At 52.1% G+C, this 17,627-nt stretch overlaps 1 protein-coding gene across 1 annotated transcript in view; it reads left to right on the forward strand.

The window, feature by feature from the left end:
• IGFBP5 (insulin like growth factor binding protein 5) overlaps positions 1-17,627 on the forward strand; it is a 127,029-nt gene that overhangs the window by 106,647 nt on the left and 2,755 nt on the right. The window contains exon 2 of the mRNA XM_009275035.1: positions 3-240. Within this exon, the coding sequence (XP_009273310.1) occupies positions 3-240 (238 nt within the window). The remainder of the gene's footprint in view (positions 1-2; positions 241-17,627) is intronic.

Here is a 17,627-nt window from a genome sequence, read left to right on the forward strand (position 1 = left end):
AGGCGCTGTCGCTCTGCCCGCCGCCGCCGCTGGGCTGCGAGCTGGTGAAGGAGCCGGGCTGCGGCTGCTGCCTCACCTGCGCCCTGCCCGCCGGCCAGCCCTGCGGCGTCTACACCGAGCGCTGCGCCCGCGGGCTCCGCTGCCTCCCGCGCCAGGGCGAGGAGAAGCCGCTGCACGCCCTGCTCCACGGCACCGCCGTCTGCCTCAGCGAGAAGAGCTACCGCGAGCAAGCCAAGGCCGGTGAGTGACCCCCGCTTCTCCCATCCTCAGCTTCCCGGGTGCTTTTCTGCCTTGCCGGCTCCTTTTCCATCTTTCCGCCTGCTTTTTCCACCCCACCACCATCTCCCGGCTGCATTTTCCCTCTTTCCGGGGACTCTTCCATGCCCCTCCGCTTGCTTTTCCGCCTTTCCGGCTCCCTTTCCATCTTTCCGCTTGCTTTTCTACTCCCTCCCACCGGCTGCTCTTCCCTGCCCCCCCGGCTGCTTTCCCACCCTTCCGGCTGCTTTTCCATCTTCCCAGGTGCTCTTCCCTGCCCCCGCTTGCTTTTCCGCCTTCCCGGCTACTTTTCCATCTTTCCGCCCGCTTTTCCATCCCCACCCTCCCCAGCTGCTCTTCCATCCCCCCTCCCCCACTGTGTGCTTTTCTGCCTTCCCCGCTGCTCTTCCATTCCCCTCCACCACCAGCAGCTGCTTTTCCATCTTTCTGGCTACTTTTCCATCTTTCTGCCTGATTTTTCTCTCTCACACACACATATACACACCCCGGCTGCTTTTCTATCTTTCCAGCTATTTCCCCATTCCTTCCCCTCCCCACCCCCTCCACCGGCAGCTTTTCCAAGCCCCCGGTTGCTTTCCCACTGCTTCTGCACCACCACCGCTTCCCCTGGCTGTTTTGCCATCCCCCTATTGCTTTTCCACCTTTCCAGCTACTTTTCCATCTTTCCGGCTGCTCTTCCACAGCCCTCTCAGCTGCTTTTCCATCTTTGTGGGTACTCTTCCATCCCCCTAGCTGTTCTTCCATGCCCCCTGCTGCTTTTCCCATCCGTCTTTCCATCCATGCCCTGGTCGAACCTCCTGTTGCATCATCTCACAGCCTCCCCCACCCCCCTTCCATCATCACCTCTGGGTTGTCCCATCTCCGATGGAAAGCTTTTCTTCCCCCACCTCCCAGATGCACCCTCTTAGTCCCAGCTGCATCCCAGTCCTTCCCCAGTTGCATCCTTTACATCTTTCCTGCATCCCTGTCTTCACGCTCTCCCTGACCCCTTTGTCTCGCCATATCCTCCACCTTGCTCTGGGGCCCGAGCTGGCCTCTGCAGCTTGAGATACAAGGGAGGACAGGGCACCTCCTTGCAACCATCTGCCCCATTCCAAAAGTCCTCAGTCCCCCCCAGATTTGTTGCTCAGCCTCCGGCTTTCTCCTTGCGGTCATTGCAGCCTGCTCTTCCTGGCTGCCCGCTGCTGGACATCTTTGTTGGGCAATGAGTTTTAGCCCAGGGAGGTGCAGGTGCATTAGGGACAGGGAATCTGTGAAGGCAAAAAATAATGATGGTGTTGCTAATAATCAGAAAGAATAGGTTAAAAGCAAGCATGAAGGCTGGCATGGTAGCAGCAGTGCAAAGCCAAGCTTCTGAAATGCCTGCACCTTGCACGTGACAAAAGCACGAAAGAAAGTGCTCCTTCACTCTGGCACGTGTTAAACTCCGATTTCTGGATCCTGCAGCTTGTGCAAGGACATTTTCCCTGTATTCTTCCAAATACATCTGTATTTCTGCCACGGCGTGAAGGGGAAGCAGGGAGGATGTCTGCATGTCCAGGGGACCAGGGAACCACTTGGCAAAAAAAACCCAGAAACAAGCCCCCCGCTTTTTTTTGGTCCATGAAAAAGTCATTTTTGCTTGTTAGCAAGCTTCTGCTTATACCCGCGCAATGGGAATCAGTTTCTCTTTTCTAGCACCTAATAAATCTTCGTGCTTTTATTATTTTTCCCTTTTGCTGCTTGCAGGCAGTGGTTGTGTTGCTACACTCCATCCTTCAGAGCAAAACCAAATTCTGTGTGTATAACTTCCTCCCTCCCTCCCTCAAATGACAACAAATGTCCAAACTCCCTTAAAATCAGCCAGAAACAGCAAAGCTGTGCTTGGTTTTCTGAAGGGGAGCTGGAACAGGCAAGGGCTGGGAGGGGACCTGTGCAGGGAGTGGAGGGTGAAGCCAGGAGCCGCGTTCCTGCCATGAAGCCAGGAGCCGCGTTCCTGCCGTGGAGCCCAGGAAGCCGGGCAATAACCCACTGGCAGCGGAGCTATGTGAAGTATCCTGGAGCGCGTCATCCCTGGTGTTTATTTACTCTGCGCGTGTGTGTGCGCGGTTGGGGGCAGGCGGTGTGGTCAGGAAGGCAAAGCTATGCAGCCAAAACGCAGCGGTGGCTGGGAGAGTGAGTCCAAGGGTGCCCTGTGCAGACCGAAGGCACCCGAAAAAGCTTTGGCGCTTGGCTCCCAGCGTGAGTCTCCTTTTGTTCCACCTGCCTCACTCTTCCCAGGGAAACTGGTCTTTTGGCAGGTGCTTTGCGTGAAAACTTTGGCCAGTCCTCTCATAATATTGTTGCTTTTGGTTTTCTTGGGATGGGGAGCACCCGTTGAATGAACAAGGAGAGGGACAGGAGAGAGGTTGCAGGTTTGTTGCAAAACTAACTCCCTGGCACTACCTGTACTTCCAGTTTGGACTCCCCGAGCACTGCAGGGGTCTCTTTTTGACGGGTTTTGTTTGCAGCTGGGAGATGAGCCTGGATCGGAAAGGCTGCTGCAGGAAGCCGCAGGAGACCGACAGGCTCCTCTTGAGATTTGCGCGATTGCAAAAAAGAAATAAAAAATAAATCAGGAATTCCTGAGGACGGGAGAGGGAAAAAACTCTCTTGGCATTCGACTGGTAGCGTGTGAGAACAAAGTATATTTTCATAGGCGTGTTTCTAAGCAACGGGGCAAGGAGAGAAATGAAGTTTGACTTGAACTTTCTGGCCTCTGCCAGCTTGGCCAGCAGTGCAGGGACCGTGTGCTGGGGAAGCTGGCCTGGCCCTCCGATCTATCAATGACCAAAATTGGCCCTGAGCTGCGAACCGCTGAGAAAGAATCAGCACTCTGCAAAATAAACTATGTGACAGTGGCGAGGACTAGATCAAACTGCATTTCTATCTATTTCTGCTCTTGCACTGGCCGAGTTTAAAATCGCAGATGCTTTCCTCCTTATAGTCGAGGTGGAGATGCAACAAGCAGTATTGCAAGAGCCCAAGCCTGGGAGGCTGGGCTCGGCTCTCCTGTAGACCAGATGTCTTGCCTGAGGACAAGATGCTCCCAGGTACCGTGCCTCAGTTTCCTTATCTGTAAGCTGGGCACAGCGGTACTGAGAAACACCAGAGCTGCTGGGCAGGATGTGCTCCTGGTTTGCGGAGAGGTCAGAAATGAGAGCAAGCGTGGGATTAAAGAGCTTTGGTAAGGCTCGTTTTAAGTAGACAGATGTGTAGGTACTGACAGGACGATCCCTGTAGTCCTTCCTGGCACAACACTCAGACACCGTCCTTTACCGAAAGCCAAAACATCACAGCTGTAATTGACTGTTCCTGGTAAAAAAACATGAATGAGCTTCATTTATGGCATAGGCTGCAGGATTCTGGGTTTTCTCTGTTTTGTTTAGGTTTCCTTTGAAATACACCACGTCTTTCCATTTTTCTCCCCCGTGCTCCCGCCAGACTTCCTTCTGCTGAGACAGCAAGGTCAGGCCAAGTGCCGGGGAGCGGAGGGCACAGATTGGAGCCTGCTGCCCTAAAAAGGCTCGTGGAAAAACAAAGGTTGTCAAATATTTTCTTCTCCTCTCATTCCTGCCCTCTTTCTAGAAAGCGAGCAAGACTTGGCAAGTTTCCTCACGAAACCATGAGCCAACGATAACCAGTAGGGGAAAGGGGGACGTGGAGAATTAGCCCTAAGAAAATTGTCTTTGCTGCGTCAGCTGGAAGTAGGCAGAGGAGGAGTGCTGCCGAGCCCAAGTTTCCTGCGGCTCATGTTCGGTGCAGTCCTTTATCCGTCCCCAGCGTATTCCCCCACCCCGTTTCTCCTTCCCGTTCGGGGATGTGGGGCTTCAGGGGCGAGCGATGGGGACGCGGCGGGGCAGGTGGGCAGCCCCGCGCCGAGGTCCAGGGCGAGGGTGAGGGTTAGGGCAGGGGTCGTGGGAGCGGGGCGCTTGGGACACGCCGGCTTGCGAACATGTATCGCTCGGGGAGGGACCCGGCTGGTGCTGAGCAGCAGGTCCTTTGTGCAAAGCAGCTCCCGAGCTGTCAAGGCGAAAGCTAGTAGCAACAGGCCTGCAAAGCCTCGGATCTGAAACAGGAAAATCTCCATTTTTCTTTTGATCTGAAGTTTCAACAACAATAACAATATATTAAAAAAAAAAAAAGAGGGTGAAATCTCTCAGGTGCCAGCAAGAGAGCCGGGTTTCTGGAGGGTGAAATCCATCAGGTGCCAGCAAGAGAGCCGGGTTTCTGTGGTGTGTGTGTACGGGGGAGGGAGGGATGGGGTGGTTCAAACAGGAAAGGAGGGGCCTTGGCTGGAAAGATTTTTCGGCAGCCTGGTTTCTAAGGAAGGAGCGAGAATATTAAGTAGTTGGTACAAATGAAATTCCTGCTGGGTGCCAGCAGAGTTCACCGGAGAAAAGACGTGGCTCTGTGCGTGCGTGTGTGCGTGCATGAGTGATAGAGCTGGTCCTGAGCTCCCGCGCAGTGCTGTCAGCCTGGACCCGCTCCAGGTGAACGAAGGCAGCTCCTCCAGATCCTGTACCACTGCAGTGGAAAACAGGGGCTGGCCTTAAATGGGAGCCTCTGCAGACCTGAGGGATGCTGGAGGAAGGCTGTGTGCCTCCTTGTGTCGATATTTAAGCACCAGCATCCTGTGCCCAGATGACCGTCGCGGTTTTGGCATGTCGGTGGCATGAGCAGAGTCACGTGCGACTGGAAGCATTTGCATGACTACGGGGGGAGGTGTCCCGTCAGGCTCAGAAAAGAGGGGTAGGAGAGCTCGGGTACATTTTGTGCCAGCTTCAGGACAGCCCCTGGTTTCTTTTGGTTGTGTAGTTTGCCACACGTGTGTCAGGGCAGCCAGGGAGGAAGGAGAGGAGGAGAAGCAGTGAGCGGGTGCTTCCTCGCACAGAGCACGGTGCTCTGCTTCCTCCTAACGTCCGCTGGAAGTTTTACCCACGCTGGATCGAAAGGCGTCGCAGATGTAGGAGCAGCTGTGGGAGCTGTTATAGCAGTGGTGGTTCCCAGCGCTCTTCACCCAAACTGGAAAGCCTGGGAGCAGTCTGGGAAGGGAGGCAGGAACGTCAGCCCCTCTGGGGCTCATTCTCCTCTGCTCAGCAGGGTGAGCTGCTAAGAACAGTTGCAGCTCATTTCACCTGTGCTATGTCACAGGGGAGATAAAAGGGCCCATGGCACAGCAAATCCTGCCTATTTTTTTACCAAGCACTTAGTAGTGCAAATTCAAGGTCGGACATAAATAAAAGCAGAATTTGGCTGGAACATACCTGCCCCTCGATGTGGGCTGCAGAGCAGTAGGATTAATATGCATAAGGAAGATATGCATGTGAGCATATGCACACGTGTACCCACCCACGCATGCCTGCACAAGCAGTTAATGTGTGCAAACACACACACGGAGCATGTTTGTCTCTGGAGGCAGAATGGTTTCCAGGCAGCACACACAAACCTCTCTTAGGTGCAGTGGTTCTGCTTATGACTGGCACATCGGTATTTTGCCGTCAAGATCAGATATTGGCGTACAGACCGGCCTACCCTATCCATCCACTAAGGGCTGAGAAATGAGGTGCAGCAGGTGAGCATATCAAACAAGGGGCGGCAAGGAAGGAGACAGAGGCAAAATATTCCTCCCAGCCAGCTGTGCGGATCCGAACTCAACCCCTGTGTTTGGAGGTGGGTTGTATTTTCTGGATGGACTAAGTCCATGTTAGTTAAATACCCTGAGAGATATCCCAGTGAAGGTGTGGATCGGTTGTGGCTTGCAGAGGGCAGCGGCACCAGGGGCACTGGATGTGCCGGGACCCTGCAAACTTCTCTTTGCCCAACAACTGGCCTTTGGGAAAGCAGGAAAGAAGAACTAAATTGGGAAAAGAGAAAAGATTTGCTGGAGGACACGTGTAGGGGGCAGTGGTGCCTGGTGGCATCAGTAGAGGAGATGGCACCAGGGGCACTGGATGTGCCGGGACCCTGCAAACTTCTCTTTGCCCAGGCAGCAACAACTGGCCTTTGGGAAAGCAGGAAAGAAGAACTAAATTGGGAAAAGATGGCAAATTTGCTGAAATGTGGGAAGCTGAGGGCAGGAGAAACAACCTCCAGTGTTGAGGAGGAGGAAGCAGCAGGACTTGAAGACATGGTGCATGCAGAGGTCAAAGATGATCCAAAGAGTTTGGCCTGGGTGAACTCACTGGCAGCCAGCATAATAACCACCTAGTCATTTGTAAGGATATTTTTTACAGGTAAAAAGATAGATATTATCTGTTTATCCTCAGGACAGGTGTAGCCAAAGCACAAGGAGGCTCTGCTGGTGAGGAAGAGAGGGAACCCTGGCCTACGTGCTGCGATCCTCTAAGACCTGGACCCCCCAGGCCCATTTAGCGAGAGCTTTCATGCCAGGTCTCCCTGCGGTGATGTGCAGGGCTGCCCATGGGTCACAGAGTGGGGTGGCAGCTCTGCCAGTGCGCCCGGACCCCAGGGCTGTCTATTTGAGATCACTGGGCATGAGTCATGCTTGATGCCTCTGCCCATCCGGGAAGGGTCACGTCGTATCTGGTGATGGAGGAGTGAAATTCTCCATCCTCTCACCACTCAAGCGCCATGAGGCACTCTCTATTCCTTCGGCTATGTAGCCAAGGTAACTCTCAGCAAGATGTTGTTTTTGACGTGGCTCTTTGATGCTAGTGATCTGAGGGGACCCCTTAGTGTTTATGTCAATCCATGGCTTGCAGTTAATCCCAGCGGAAGCCAGTGTAATGTGTTTGCAGAAATTTGGGACTCTCAGTGGTTTCATGGGGGCAGATTTGCTCTCAAGGAAGCCATTTCTCAGCATGTTTTGGTGGATGTCCTGTCTGTTTATGATGTTTCCAGAACAAGTGTGCTAACTGCCCATCAGTTCATGTCTTTTAACCATCAGCTTCTGGCTGAGAGACCACACCTGCCTTAAGATATGCCTGCAGAGAGACTCTGGTCAACAGGCTAAACCTTGAGGAGGCATTTAAATTTATGCCTGTGGAGTCAGTGGGCACTTCTTGTGTGTGTTTGCGTAAAGCCTTGCTCTCACTATTGCCCTTGTTCTCCAGACCCCTCTGATATTCCCATAATTTTTCCCTGTGCCTCCACCCTTTTGGTACTGCCTCTTTCACACAGAATGTGGAAATGGGGTGTCAATACCCCCCACAGCAAACTGGCACATCGTTCCCTATTAGCCTGGCAGGGCTTGATCCTGCAAGATGCTGAGCACCTTTTCACTAGGCCCAGAGCATCACAGGCTTTCAGGCACCTAATCCCCTTCGTGGGAGCCAGCTACCTCAGTCCTCGAAGGACTGTGAGGCCAAAGCTGAAGAGGCTGTTGGCTTCAGTAGGATGGGAAAGCTCTTAGCAGCTGCCTGCCTTGAGGGCTATTATTGCAGTTTGGTTTGTTTGCTTGTTGGATGGACACAGCTGGCTCACTGATGGAGATAATTGTTATGTTGATGGAGATAACTGGTCTGGTTGCTATTTAAGGGCAAGAAGGTAATCCTGACAGATACTTAAGGAAATGATCCCCTAGCTAAACAAGAGAGGGAATGTATCTTAAAGGCAACTTTGGGGGCAAAGTTGGCCAATAGTCATAACTCTTTTTGTAGAAAACCATTAGAAATATTTTCTTTTTCCAAATTCAGATGGGATTCATCCTCAGAAGACAATTAAATCAACAGACCCATTTATTATTCATGCTTAAGAAATCAGATGTTATGCGTTGCACTAATGATGAAAATCTAGTAATTAAATAAGCCAGTGAACAACTATGGATCCTGGCTTTTTAATTTAAAGGAGATGCTGGAAAAGAAAAAAAGTTTTATTAGGGAGGGACTGCATGTCTTATACCTGTCCAGCAGTCAATTATGGTGCTGCCACAGTCACATGTATGTCTTAATACATCTTAATAATGTCTAAACACAAAGTGACAGTCACTTTGCTTTCACTTGTGACTCCTGCTTTCCTGAAGAAATAGCAGAAATGGGTGAAATTTTACTGCATCATTTCATAACCATTTCAGTGTTCAGCTATTTGGCTTTGTAATAGCAGAGGCAGCTTGAGGTTGCAGGAGAAACAACGAAGCGCAACGGGGATTTTATCATTCCAGAAAGGCTCCGGACCTGTGGCAAAGGGTGATCAGTTGTCTTTCTTGGAGTTTCAGACCCCAAAATGGAGGTCTGCACCCTTTGCTCCATCAAGGGACCCGTATATTTTTTTAACATTGAAAAGCATCTTTGCATCATGTTGGACCAAAGGGAATTTGTTAGTGTATGCAGCGGTACAGTGCAGGGAGGAAAATGGCTAGGAGAGGCAAGAGTCACCTGTTAGGATCAAGCTTGGGCAAGTTTCTGCTTATCAATATTGTCAGAGTATGAACATCAAACTTCTGGTACTTTTTTGTGGTACTACTTAGGTGGACTGAGAGATTAAATAATAGCCAGGCCTACTCCAGGCGAAGGCTTTCTGAGAGAAGGAGCCATTAATAAAGTAGAAGGGAGTCCTGAAGGCAGAGGTGGAAATCTCATCACTTGGAGCTCATAAGTCAGGTCGGATGGTACGTGTGACTATGTGTCATCTGGTGCTGACACAGAGATGAGCAATGGATGATCTCACAGGTCTTTTCCATCTGGTTTAAGGCAGAGCTGTGAAAGTCAGGCTGAAGGCCTAGAAATTAATCCAGGCTAGGCTGGAGGTTGCAATCACAGCTTCACGCCTGAAATACTTGTGGTGTTGGACCAGTTCTCGTCCAGCACCTGACACAGGTGCATCTCCAGACTTCACCTGATGTGCCTTTATGTCTCTCTGGGGCGGGCAAAAGGTTTGGCTTTCTTGGCTTTTCCAGTTACTGGCTGCTGTTGAGGCTGACAGAGGCCCTCAATAACGTAAGTGAGGATGGATCTTGTGATGGAGACCACCAGCCTCCAGCGGGAGCAACCTCTCCCAGATTCAGTTCCAGTAGGCCAGTTGTTAAAAGCTTCTGCTCTGTATGAAACTAAATCAGATTCAAAACCCTAGCTAAAAGGCAAAAGCCACCTTCATCCATAAGCAGGCCAGAGAGCTTAGCGTAAACTGTAGTGGCTACACCTCTGGTAGGACATCCTGTTCTCGGGATCATCTCTTTTAATATACAGGTTTCCTCTTAATTGCACATTGTTCTCAGGGTAAAATGCTACAATATCCACAGTGATATCCCAGCTTTTGATGGCTGCCAGCAATACTTCCTGGTTATGGTTCTCTTTCTAAGGCCTTCTTAGCACCTGGCTCTACTATGATTTGTCACGTTTGGGTTTCAGTGATCAAAATAGTGTCAGCGTCCTGGCAGCATCCCGCTTTCAAGTCCAGGTTTCTTGACATCTCATGTATATTGACACCCACCTTCAGCTGAGTTTTGGAGACAGGCCCCACATAGTCCAAAGGGGCAAAGCTACCTACTCTTCCTCCCTAGTGACGTTTCCTCCACCACTGCTGTTGAGCTACCTCCATCCGAAAAGATCCTCCTTGTCCCCTTCTTTCTCATACAATAATGATAGTTGATGGGTGCTATTAGGCTTCTCTTCCAACCCATCATACCTCCTTCATTCCTAAAGACATAGAGAGATTTTTTTCAGGTGATCCCTTCCCACCTGGTGGCCAGATGAGCAGTTCACACCCTTTTGTTTTCATTCAGAAGACCTGAAAATATGTTTGTTTTCTAGGAAGGGTTTTCCTGTCTTTTTGCCACAGATAAACCGCACGGAGAAACTGCTGGTAAACAATTAAATGATGCTTGTCAGGAGCTGCTTTAGATTTTCCTCACCTTTACTGTCAGTTAGGCAGAGACTGTCATCTGTCATGCAATCTTCTTCCCTGAGTTTTCCTTCTTTGCTCTTTTCTGCTCTTAGTTCCTTGGCAGCCTGGTAGTTTTTTTGCTGCCTTTATTACAACCGATGGAATCTGCCACTAAGGTGGCTTTGTTGGGAAAGATGCAAGACTAAGAAAGACTGAATTATTTCATCCTTTCCAGGAAGGAAAAATACGTCTTGGTGACTATGATGTGGAAAGATGATTTATTTAGATTTCTCTGGGTCATTCTCCAATTCAGCTCTCAGCTTCTGCAGTTTCAGCATACGGAATGGGGAACATCTGTAGTCTCCAGATGATGTGAAGGAAATATGTTTTATCTTCCTATCATCAGTGCATCAGCAACAGGAGCTTCTTGATGTAAATCTAATCCTGAAATACTTCCTTCCCCTCCACTTGCTAGTTCAGTACCCTGGAAGATAACTTTGTTCAGGAAATGTCAGGCTGATACAAGCAGCTATCTAGAAACAGTGCCTGCAATTTTGAAGATGGCGCACGTTGGCATCATTTAATTGCAATGGATGGATGTTTGTTCATCGTCTTACTGGAAGGAGAAACTCCGGAAAGTTTCCCAACTCTTTTACTGGTTAGACATTTTGGGTTCTCTCTTGCACTGAAATGGTTGTTGCTGGAAACCCGAAGTCTCCGGCCATGCTGCCTGTCCACCACAGGCCCAGACCTTCTCCTGAACTTGGTGTGTCCTGTATATGCATTGCTAGCTCCCAAGAGTCCCAAGAGAACTGGTCGTAGCCAGATTTAGGAGCTCTCTGGAGAGGAAGAGACCAGTCAAAGAAAACAGCGAGCCCCAGTCCTTGCTTGTACATCCCAGGTCAGAACCAGCCCAGCCCTCCAGCTGATGCCCAAGCTTGGCACTTCCAGCACAGCATAGATGCTTGGAGCCTGCTGAACTAACAGCTAGCAACGTATAGGGAAGGAGCTTACATCATGGAGCTCCCCATCTCTAAACCTGCTTTTTTCCTTGCTCTAGAGAGTTGCTCCTAGGGAGTTTTATTTTGTGGGTGCAGCAAGGAAGGGCAGCTCAGGAAAGTATCATTTGGCACACAGCAACACAGATCCTTCCTTACGGTTCAAGTTCCCATAGCCGTACCTCTCCCACCTCCGCAGCAGTTGCTGGCACTGTGGAGAAGTGGTGCTGACCCAGAGATCCGTTGCTACAGATAGGCCCTGCGCTTCCAGAGCAGACCAAAACATGAACTGGTTCCCTTGAGAGCTCCTTTCCCACATGCTGAGCTGCATTTCTCCCCCATCCAGCTCTGTATGAGGACACCCAGGTCATCAGGACAATGATCTCCCTTTCCCATGAATCCTATGTGAACCTGGGGGCAGCCCAAGCACCTGATACTCATGCTCTGCAGGTGAGCCCTGGCTGATGCAGCAGAATCCACATCCGCAGGTTTCTGCTGAGGAGACAAGAATCTCCTGAGAAAGATCTGGTCTTCCAGGCTAGTTCAGCAAAGCCCAAACGATAACTTAAAAAAAAAAAGGCCATAGCATAGCACATCCCTCTGCCATCCATCCTCGCTCTCCGAGGCTCTTCAGGTATTCCTGAGCTGTTCTGAAGCATCCTACTGGGCCTTGGCTTAATAAAATGGAGATAAATCTTAACCTAGGGTTGAGTCCTTCCAGCTGTCTGGCTGCCTTTCCATCTCTTCTCTGAGCTTGGTCCCACTGATCCGTATCCTTCTCTTTATAGGTGTCTCTGTGGGACAAGAGGGTGAGGTCCCAGCAACTTTCTGGCTGGGACAGGGATTTAAGGTACTGGGATATCCCAGAGCTCTCTTCCAAAACCTTGTGTGGCTTTTGGGCCGTGTATTTGGACTCTGATCACGTCTTAGTGATCTTTCTGATCACTAGTCACTGGTGACTAGTTTTTGTGGGTGCTCCACAATGCTTTGACTGCTAAACACTTCCTTCCACACTCTGCAAATCACAAAGGTGATTTGCTGCCTTTGGCAGCCGTTGAGGTATCTAATTCCCAGTGAAGGAAATAGGGTCTGGGTTTTCTTACCACTGCTCCCATGCCTGTGCAGTTTGGCACTGCCACCCACGAGCGCTGCACCACAGGCTGCAAGGGGACCAGTACTGAAGAGGTGGTGGGATTTATCTTTCTTAACTTCAGACCTTTGGAGGCCTAAGTGAGACCATTGGAGTCACGGGAAGAGAGGCTGGAGCCTCCAGAGATACGTTGTTCCACCCTAAAATCGGTGTCCAAGCCAAATGATGGGGCTAGTCACAATTTGGAGGGTGCAGCATCTCTGCAATGACTTAGACATGGAGTTGAGCCATCCAGCAAAGCCCCAACACCTCTGTGTTAGCAGACAGGCGTTATTTGACATAGATCTGTTGTAAATGCCTGTTGCGCATTGCTGGGATTTGGGGGAGGTGGGGTGGCAGTCCAAGCAGGGCTGCTGTTTTTCGGTCCTCGGTGTGTGGTGTCTCCTCCCAGTCTCTCATCGCCTGCAAGCATCACCAGCATGCTCCCTCGCCAGTCCCCACCAGACCGGCCGCGCCGGCCTGCCATCGAGTCCCCACCAAAGCACAAAAGTTCGTCGAAAGTCCAAGGCACATTGCAGCTGGCTCTCCGGCAGCCAACGCCCTGGGCTAGTGGAGGGACTGGCCACAGCCTGCATCCCCAGCCCTGGCTGCTCCTCCTCCAGTGGGTGCCAGATGGCTGGGCGGCCGCCTGAGATCACTGCCTGACTTCACCGGGGCGGTGGTCCAGAGCAGTGACCCCGGCCCCGGGCATCGTGCCTGAGCCAGCTCCGCTGCCCACCCCTGAGAGGCTGTGATGAGGGGCTGGGGGTTGTTCACCGCCACGCTGGGGGGTTGTGCCTGCGATGGGAACATAAATGATCTGTTCTTCGTTAGGGCGGTGAAAGCTCCCTTCTGTCTGGGCTGATCCTGGTGGCCTCTGGGGAGCTCAGGAATGCTTTTGCGCAGTTGTGCTCTCCAGCTGCCAAAGGGTGCGAGATGAGATGACCCTCCTCGCTCTGCATCCCTTCCCTGCCTGCATTATCCCTTCCCTGCCTGCATTTTGGGAATGCAAACACAGAGGCTGTCCCTGTGTGCTGACCAGGAGGGAGGGATTTTTATTTTCCCGTCATGGTCACAGGTGCAAGTCCAGGCTGGGGAGAAACTTGCCTGCTGATTCCAGGAGGTTTCGGCGTAGGTCAGGCACGTTGCCTCCTCTGGAGTGAGGACAAGTGGGGAGGGCAGCTGGGGGAAATGCACAATGGAGGTTTTTACCAGTCAGGGACCTGAGCACAGACTGTATAAGACCCAATCTGAAGAAAAATAGGTATATCTCTAACATGATTTGCAAGTGCAAAAGCTGTTTTCAGGGACAGCACTGATATTCCTCCTCTCCCAGCCACAGGGAGCCCAGGGAAGCTGCTTTGCGTTGCCCAGCAAGACCAGTACCATAAAGGATAGGGGAGGAAGGAGAAATGGGAGGATCCTGTCCCTCCAGCAGGTACTGGGAAGAAGACAAATACTGATTTCAGCAATCATTGCCTCTGCCTGCCTGTGCGTGTAAAGTCCAGCAGGAAGACATAAGAAACCGGCATGGGGCTGGGCAGATAATGGAGCCACCGTAGATAGGAGTGTGCAGCTGTTTGTGCTGGGGAGCTGTTACTATGGGTGAAGCTCTGAGGGGGTGTCCGGATCTGGCTCTGATTAGCACTTTGGGGTCCCAATCGATGGGAACTGCAGAAAAATCCCTCCCTCTCTCTCCCAGCCTCTCCTGCAAATTTTTTCCCTTCTCTGTCGCCAGCGTCAGCTGCCTAGGTGTCTGATCCCAAAATGTTGTCCCTCCCCACAAAAAGAAAGCCCAGGTGTCAGAGATCACCCAGCTAGGTTTGGAAAATGCCACGTTGTTGTAAGCAGTGGTGGGACAGAAACTGGAGTCCTCCAAAGACAGCTGCTGCCGGGGCCCAAAATCACAAGGAGCCCATTGGAAAAGCAGGGTGTGGGGTCACTTGTGAAGTCCTGCAGCTGAGGATATTCCCTTCATGGGAATACTGAGAGGTGACTCTTCATCCTGGGTGGAAATCCTCCCCCAGTGGAGAGCAGAGACATTGTGCACTGTTGCACTGTGCTGTATAGTGGGAGACACTTGCTGCTCTCTAAACAGCTATGTTTCAGCCCTGGGTAATGTAAGCCTTAATTTCCATCTTGCAGTGACCACCTCTGAACAGAGATGGATGAGTTTGGGGGGCAAAGGAAGGACTGGGCAACTTCTCAAGGTCTCCACCAGTGATATTTGCTGTCGTTCCTATGCTAGAGTTTTAACTGAGATCCCCGTTAAGTCTTTCTCCAACACCTTCCTGCTTAAGTGGTGTATTATGCTGTAAATAATGGTAATAATCAAGAGGGCTGTTTATCAAGGTTGTGCTATGGTTGTGTTTGTCCGTCTTCGGTGCATGTGCTTTTTTTTGGGTGTTTGAACAGGACAGCAAGTCCTCTAGCACTGGGCTGTGGATGTAACGAGCACGGTTCATTAGGAGCAGCGGTCAATAGATACTTTTCCTACCTTCCTGCCAGAAACTGATGAAAATGTATTACAAAAATTCAAGCCTCGTAGCCATTTGGAACAAGCTTCCTGCTCCTCTCTGTAATGTCAGCAAGCAGGGAGGCAGTGTTCCCACACGCCTCATGTGTACACACACACCCCCTGTGGGGACCTCACGCATGTCCAAAATGTCTGGAGCACAGAAGTACCCAGGCTGGGTTTTGGCTCAGGTGCAGGAAGGTGCACAGGCTGCTGTGGGTGGTGTCTGTCAAGGACAGCAGGCAGCCGGACAGGAGCAATTTGCAGCTTCCCAGAAACTGTGCCTTTTGCTACTCTGTGTCCCTTCTGTAGGGGCTGGGTGAAAGGGTTGGAAATGGTTCCTGCTAGGGAGCTCCCTCCGGCCAGCCTAGAGTGGGGAGAGGGCCCCAAGCCCTCAGCCCTAGGGCAGAGGACAACCCATGCTCTGCTATGGGTATTTTCTGCCTCCCAGGGCTCATGGGAGCCTGCATGAGTTAGGACATCAATAGCACAGTCCTTCTGGCCTGACTTGTGTCAGGAGCGTCTCCAGATGCTCGCCCCTCTTTCCCTGGGTCCTCCGCGGGCACTGCAGCATCAGACCAGACATGAAGCCATGGGGTGGCTCTGAGTTGAGTTCAGTCTCCTGCTTTGGCTGTAGGGTCAACATCCCCTTGAGGTGCCTACAGCCCAGGTCCCACCTCCAGGCTAGCCAGGAATCCTTGGCTTGGCCAGCAATGTCATTCTTCTGTGTGGACAGCAAGCCTGGGACCTCTGCTGAGAGGTCACCTCCTCCTGAGGAGTGGGGAGAAGGGATGGAGACGTGAGAGCCTCCCACCTCCTGCATCCCGCTGTCCCCTGGCTGGGGACATGGTGAGTAGGGCCTTCCTACCTGTGCCTTGTGCCCATAACTGAAATACGGAGATGTAGCATACTCTGCCTCTGCAAACAGCCGCCTGCCTGAAACCCAATCACCGGGTTGGCAAGGTGGATGGGAGTAGGCAGGAAGGGGCTGCGCAGCAGGCCAGATCCTGACAGCAAGGGAGGAGGAACTCCAGCCTCTTTCCTGAGTCTCAGACAGGCACAATTAGGGCTCATTCGGGGAAACTGGGCATTGCTCCTGACGGCGTCTCCTCGGGAGCAGAGGTGCAGCTGTGCCAGCGCTGCCCGCCATGAGCCAGCCCCAAGGTGGCAGATGGAGGTTAACAAACGAGCTGGTGGGTGAGGTTGGGCAGGCGGGTACAGGGGCTCTGGAGATGCTGACGTGGGTGTCTGGTCCCAGCTGCAGTGGCCAGCTGCAGGTTGATGTGGATGAGCTGGTCAGGAGGCAAAGCAGGGGGACTGCGTGGGTGCTGCCTGCCCCGGCTCTGCCTTTCCCTCTTGTGTTGGCACCGGGAAAGTCCCTCACCAGCTGTGCAGAGCTTGTCAGGAGTTTGTGTGTCAGAGACCTCTGCCCTTCAGTTTGTCAAAATTGTCTTGTTAGTATCAAATTAGGGAACAGAGAGTCGAGTGCATGAGCAGGGACTGCTTCAGCCTTGTTGCTGAAGGAAATTGGGCTATAAAAAACATCAGAGGGTGGAGGAAAGGGATCCCTCCAAGGCATCCATGGGGTTCTCACTGGAAAATAAAGACCCAAACTAGACACCACTGCTGAGCAGCAGATGGAGGAGTCCCACCACAGCCATCCCTTGTTGTATCGCTACTTGAGCAGGGACCTCTGTGTGCCAGGGAGGACGAAGGGGGTCAGTTTCAGGTGGTTTTTCGGCCCTGCAGGAGGCATTGGACTTGGACTGGGAGCTGGGCAGCTTTCAGTGCATGCCAGCCCCCGGCTCCCTCTGCAGAGCACTGGGCTCCCGTGGCTCCCATCTCCCCTTGCTGAAAGGGCTCCACGTTAGTCCCTAGCTCGCAGCCCACTCTGGCTGGCTGGCAGCTTGCAGGAAGCAGAGGAATAAGGTGTTTGCAGAGGCTGAAGCTGCTGACCTTATGAGCAGGCTGAGCTACTGCAAACACCCATTGCACCGCGCGTCCTGGGAACTGGACACCCCGTGCTGTTTTTCTGACTGAATCCTTGCTGCCTTGTCTCATTTGTTTGTTATTTTAGGTTTGCCCAGGTAGCTGTGCCTCTCATATTTGTTATTGCAGAGGCAATGAGCTGTGCCCCTCTTGTGTTATTGTAGGGTTGCCTGTGCTGGTGTGAATCCACCCCTCCCCTTAATTACCGTAGGGCAGCCCAGGGAGATGCCCTGGCTCTGCTGTGTCCAGCCCTGGAAGTCGGTGCCAGAGGGGATTCCTGGGACAGACCACAGCGTGTTTCATTGCCATGGAAGGGCTTAGTCACTGCGGATGTCTCCTGTCTCCTTTCGGACCTCGGATTGCTGGAACGTCTTTGTGGCAAAGGATGCTTTCTACTGCACCTCGTATAGTGTCATTTCCTGCAGGACAAGATCATTCCCAATTTAATCAATTTCTTCCCTATCCCTTGTCTGTCATCCCCTTATGATAGAGGAGCCCCAACCTGTGGGGGCCTTTGAGTCCTGCAGCAAGAAAAAAAAAACAAACATATGAGCATCACGGGGCAAAATGGCAAGAGAATCCCATCCTGGGGATACGTGCGAGTCCTGGGGATGGTGCATGGGGTTAGTTGTGTTGCTGTGGGCAGGTAGGAGGGTGCTGAGTCTGGGATGCTGACCCAGCTCTGTTCTTGTGGAAAGAGAAAAAAAAAAGGCTGCTTTAATAAATAAGTGGCTGTGGAAAACTTGGCAGTTGTGCTGGGAGAGGGCAGGTCCGGCTTGGGTGTCCAGCGACCAGCCTGTCCCCTCGGCCACCTCCAAGGCCACCCCACTGGGGGTGTGTGTGTGCCAGGCGTACTGCCATCTGCCGCTGAGCAGCACGTCTGTCCCCCCTCTCCCCCAGGCACCCCTGGGCCCTGGGC

This window comes from Aptenodytes forsteri, unplaced genomic scaffold (genome assembly GCF_000699145.1).
Source record: "Aptenodytes forsteri isolate BGI_AS27 unplaced genomic scaffold, ASM69914v1 Scaffold255, whole genome shotgun sequence".
Classification (NCBI taxonomy): Eukaryota; Metazoa; Chordata; class Aves; order Sphenisciformes; family Spheniscidae; genus Aptenodytes; species Aptenodytes forsteri.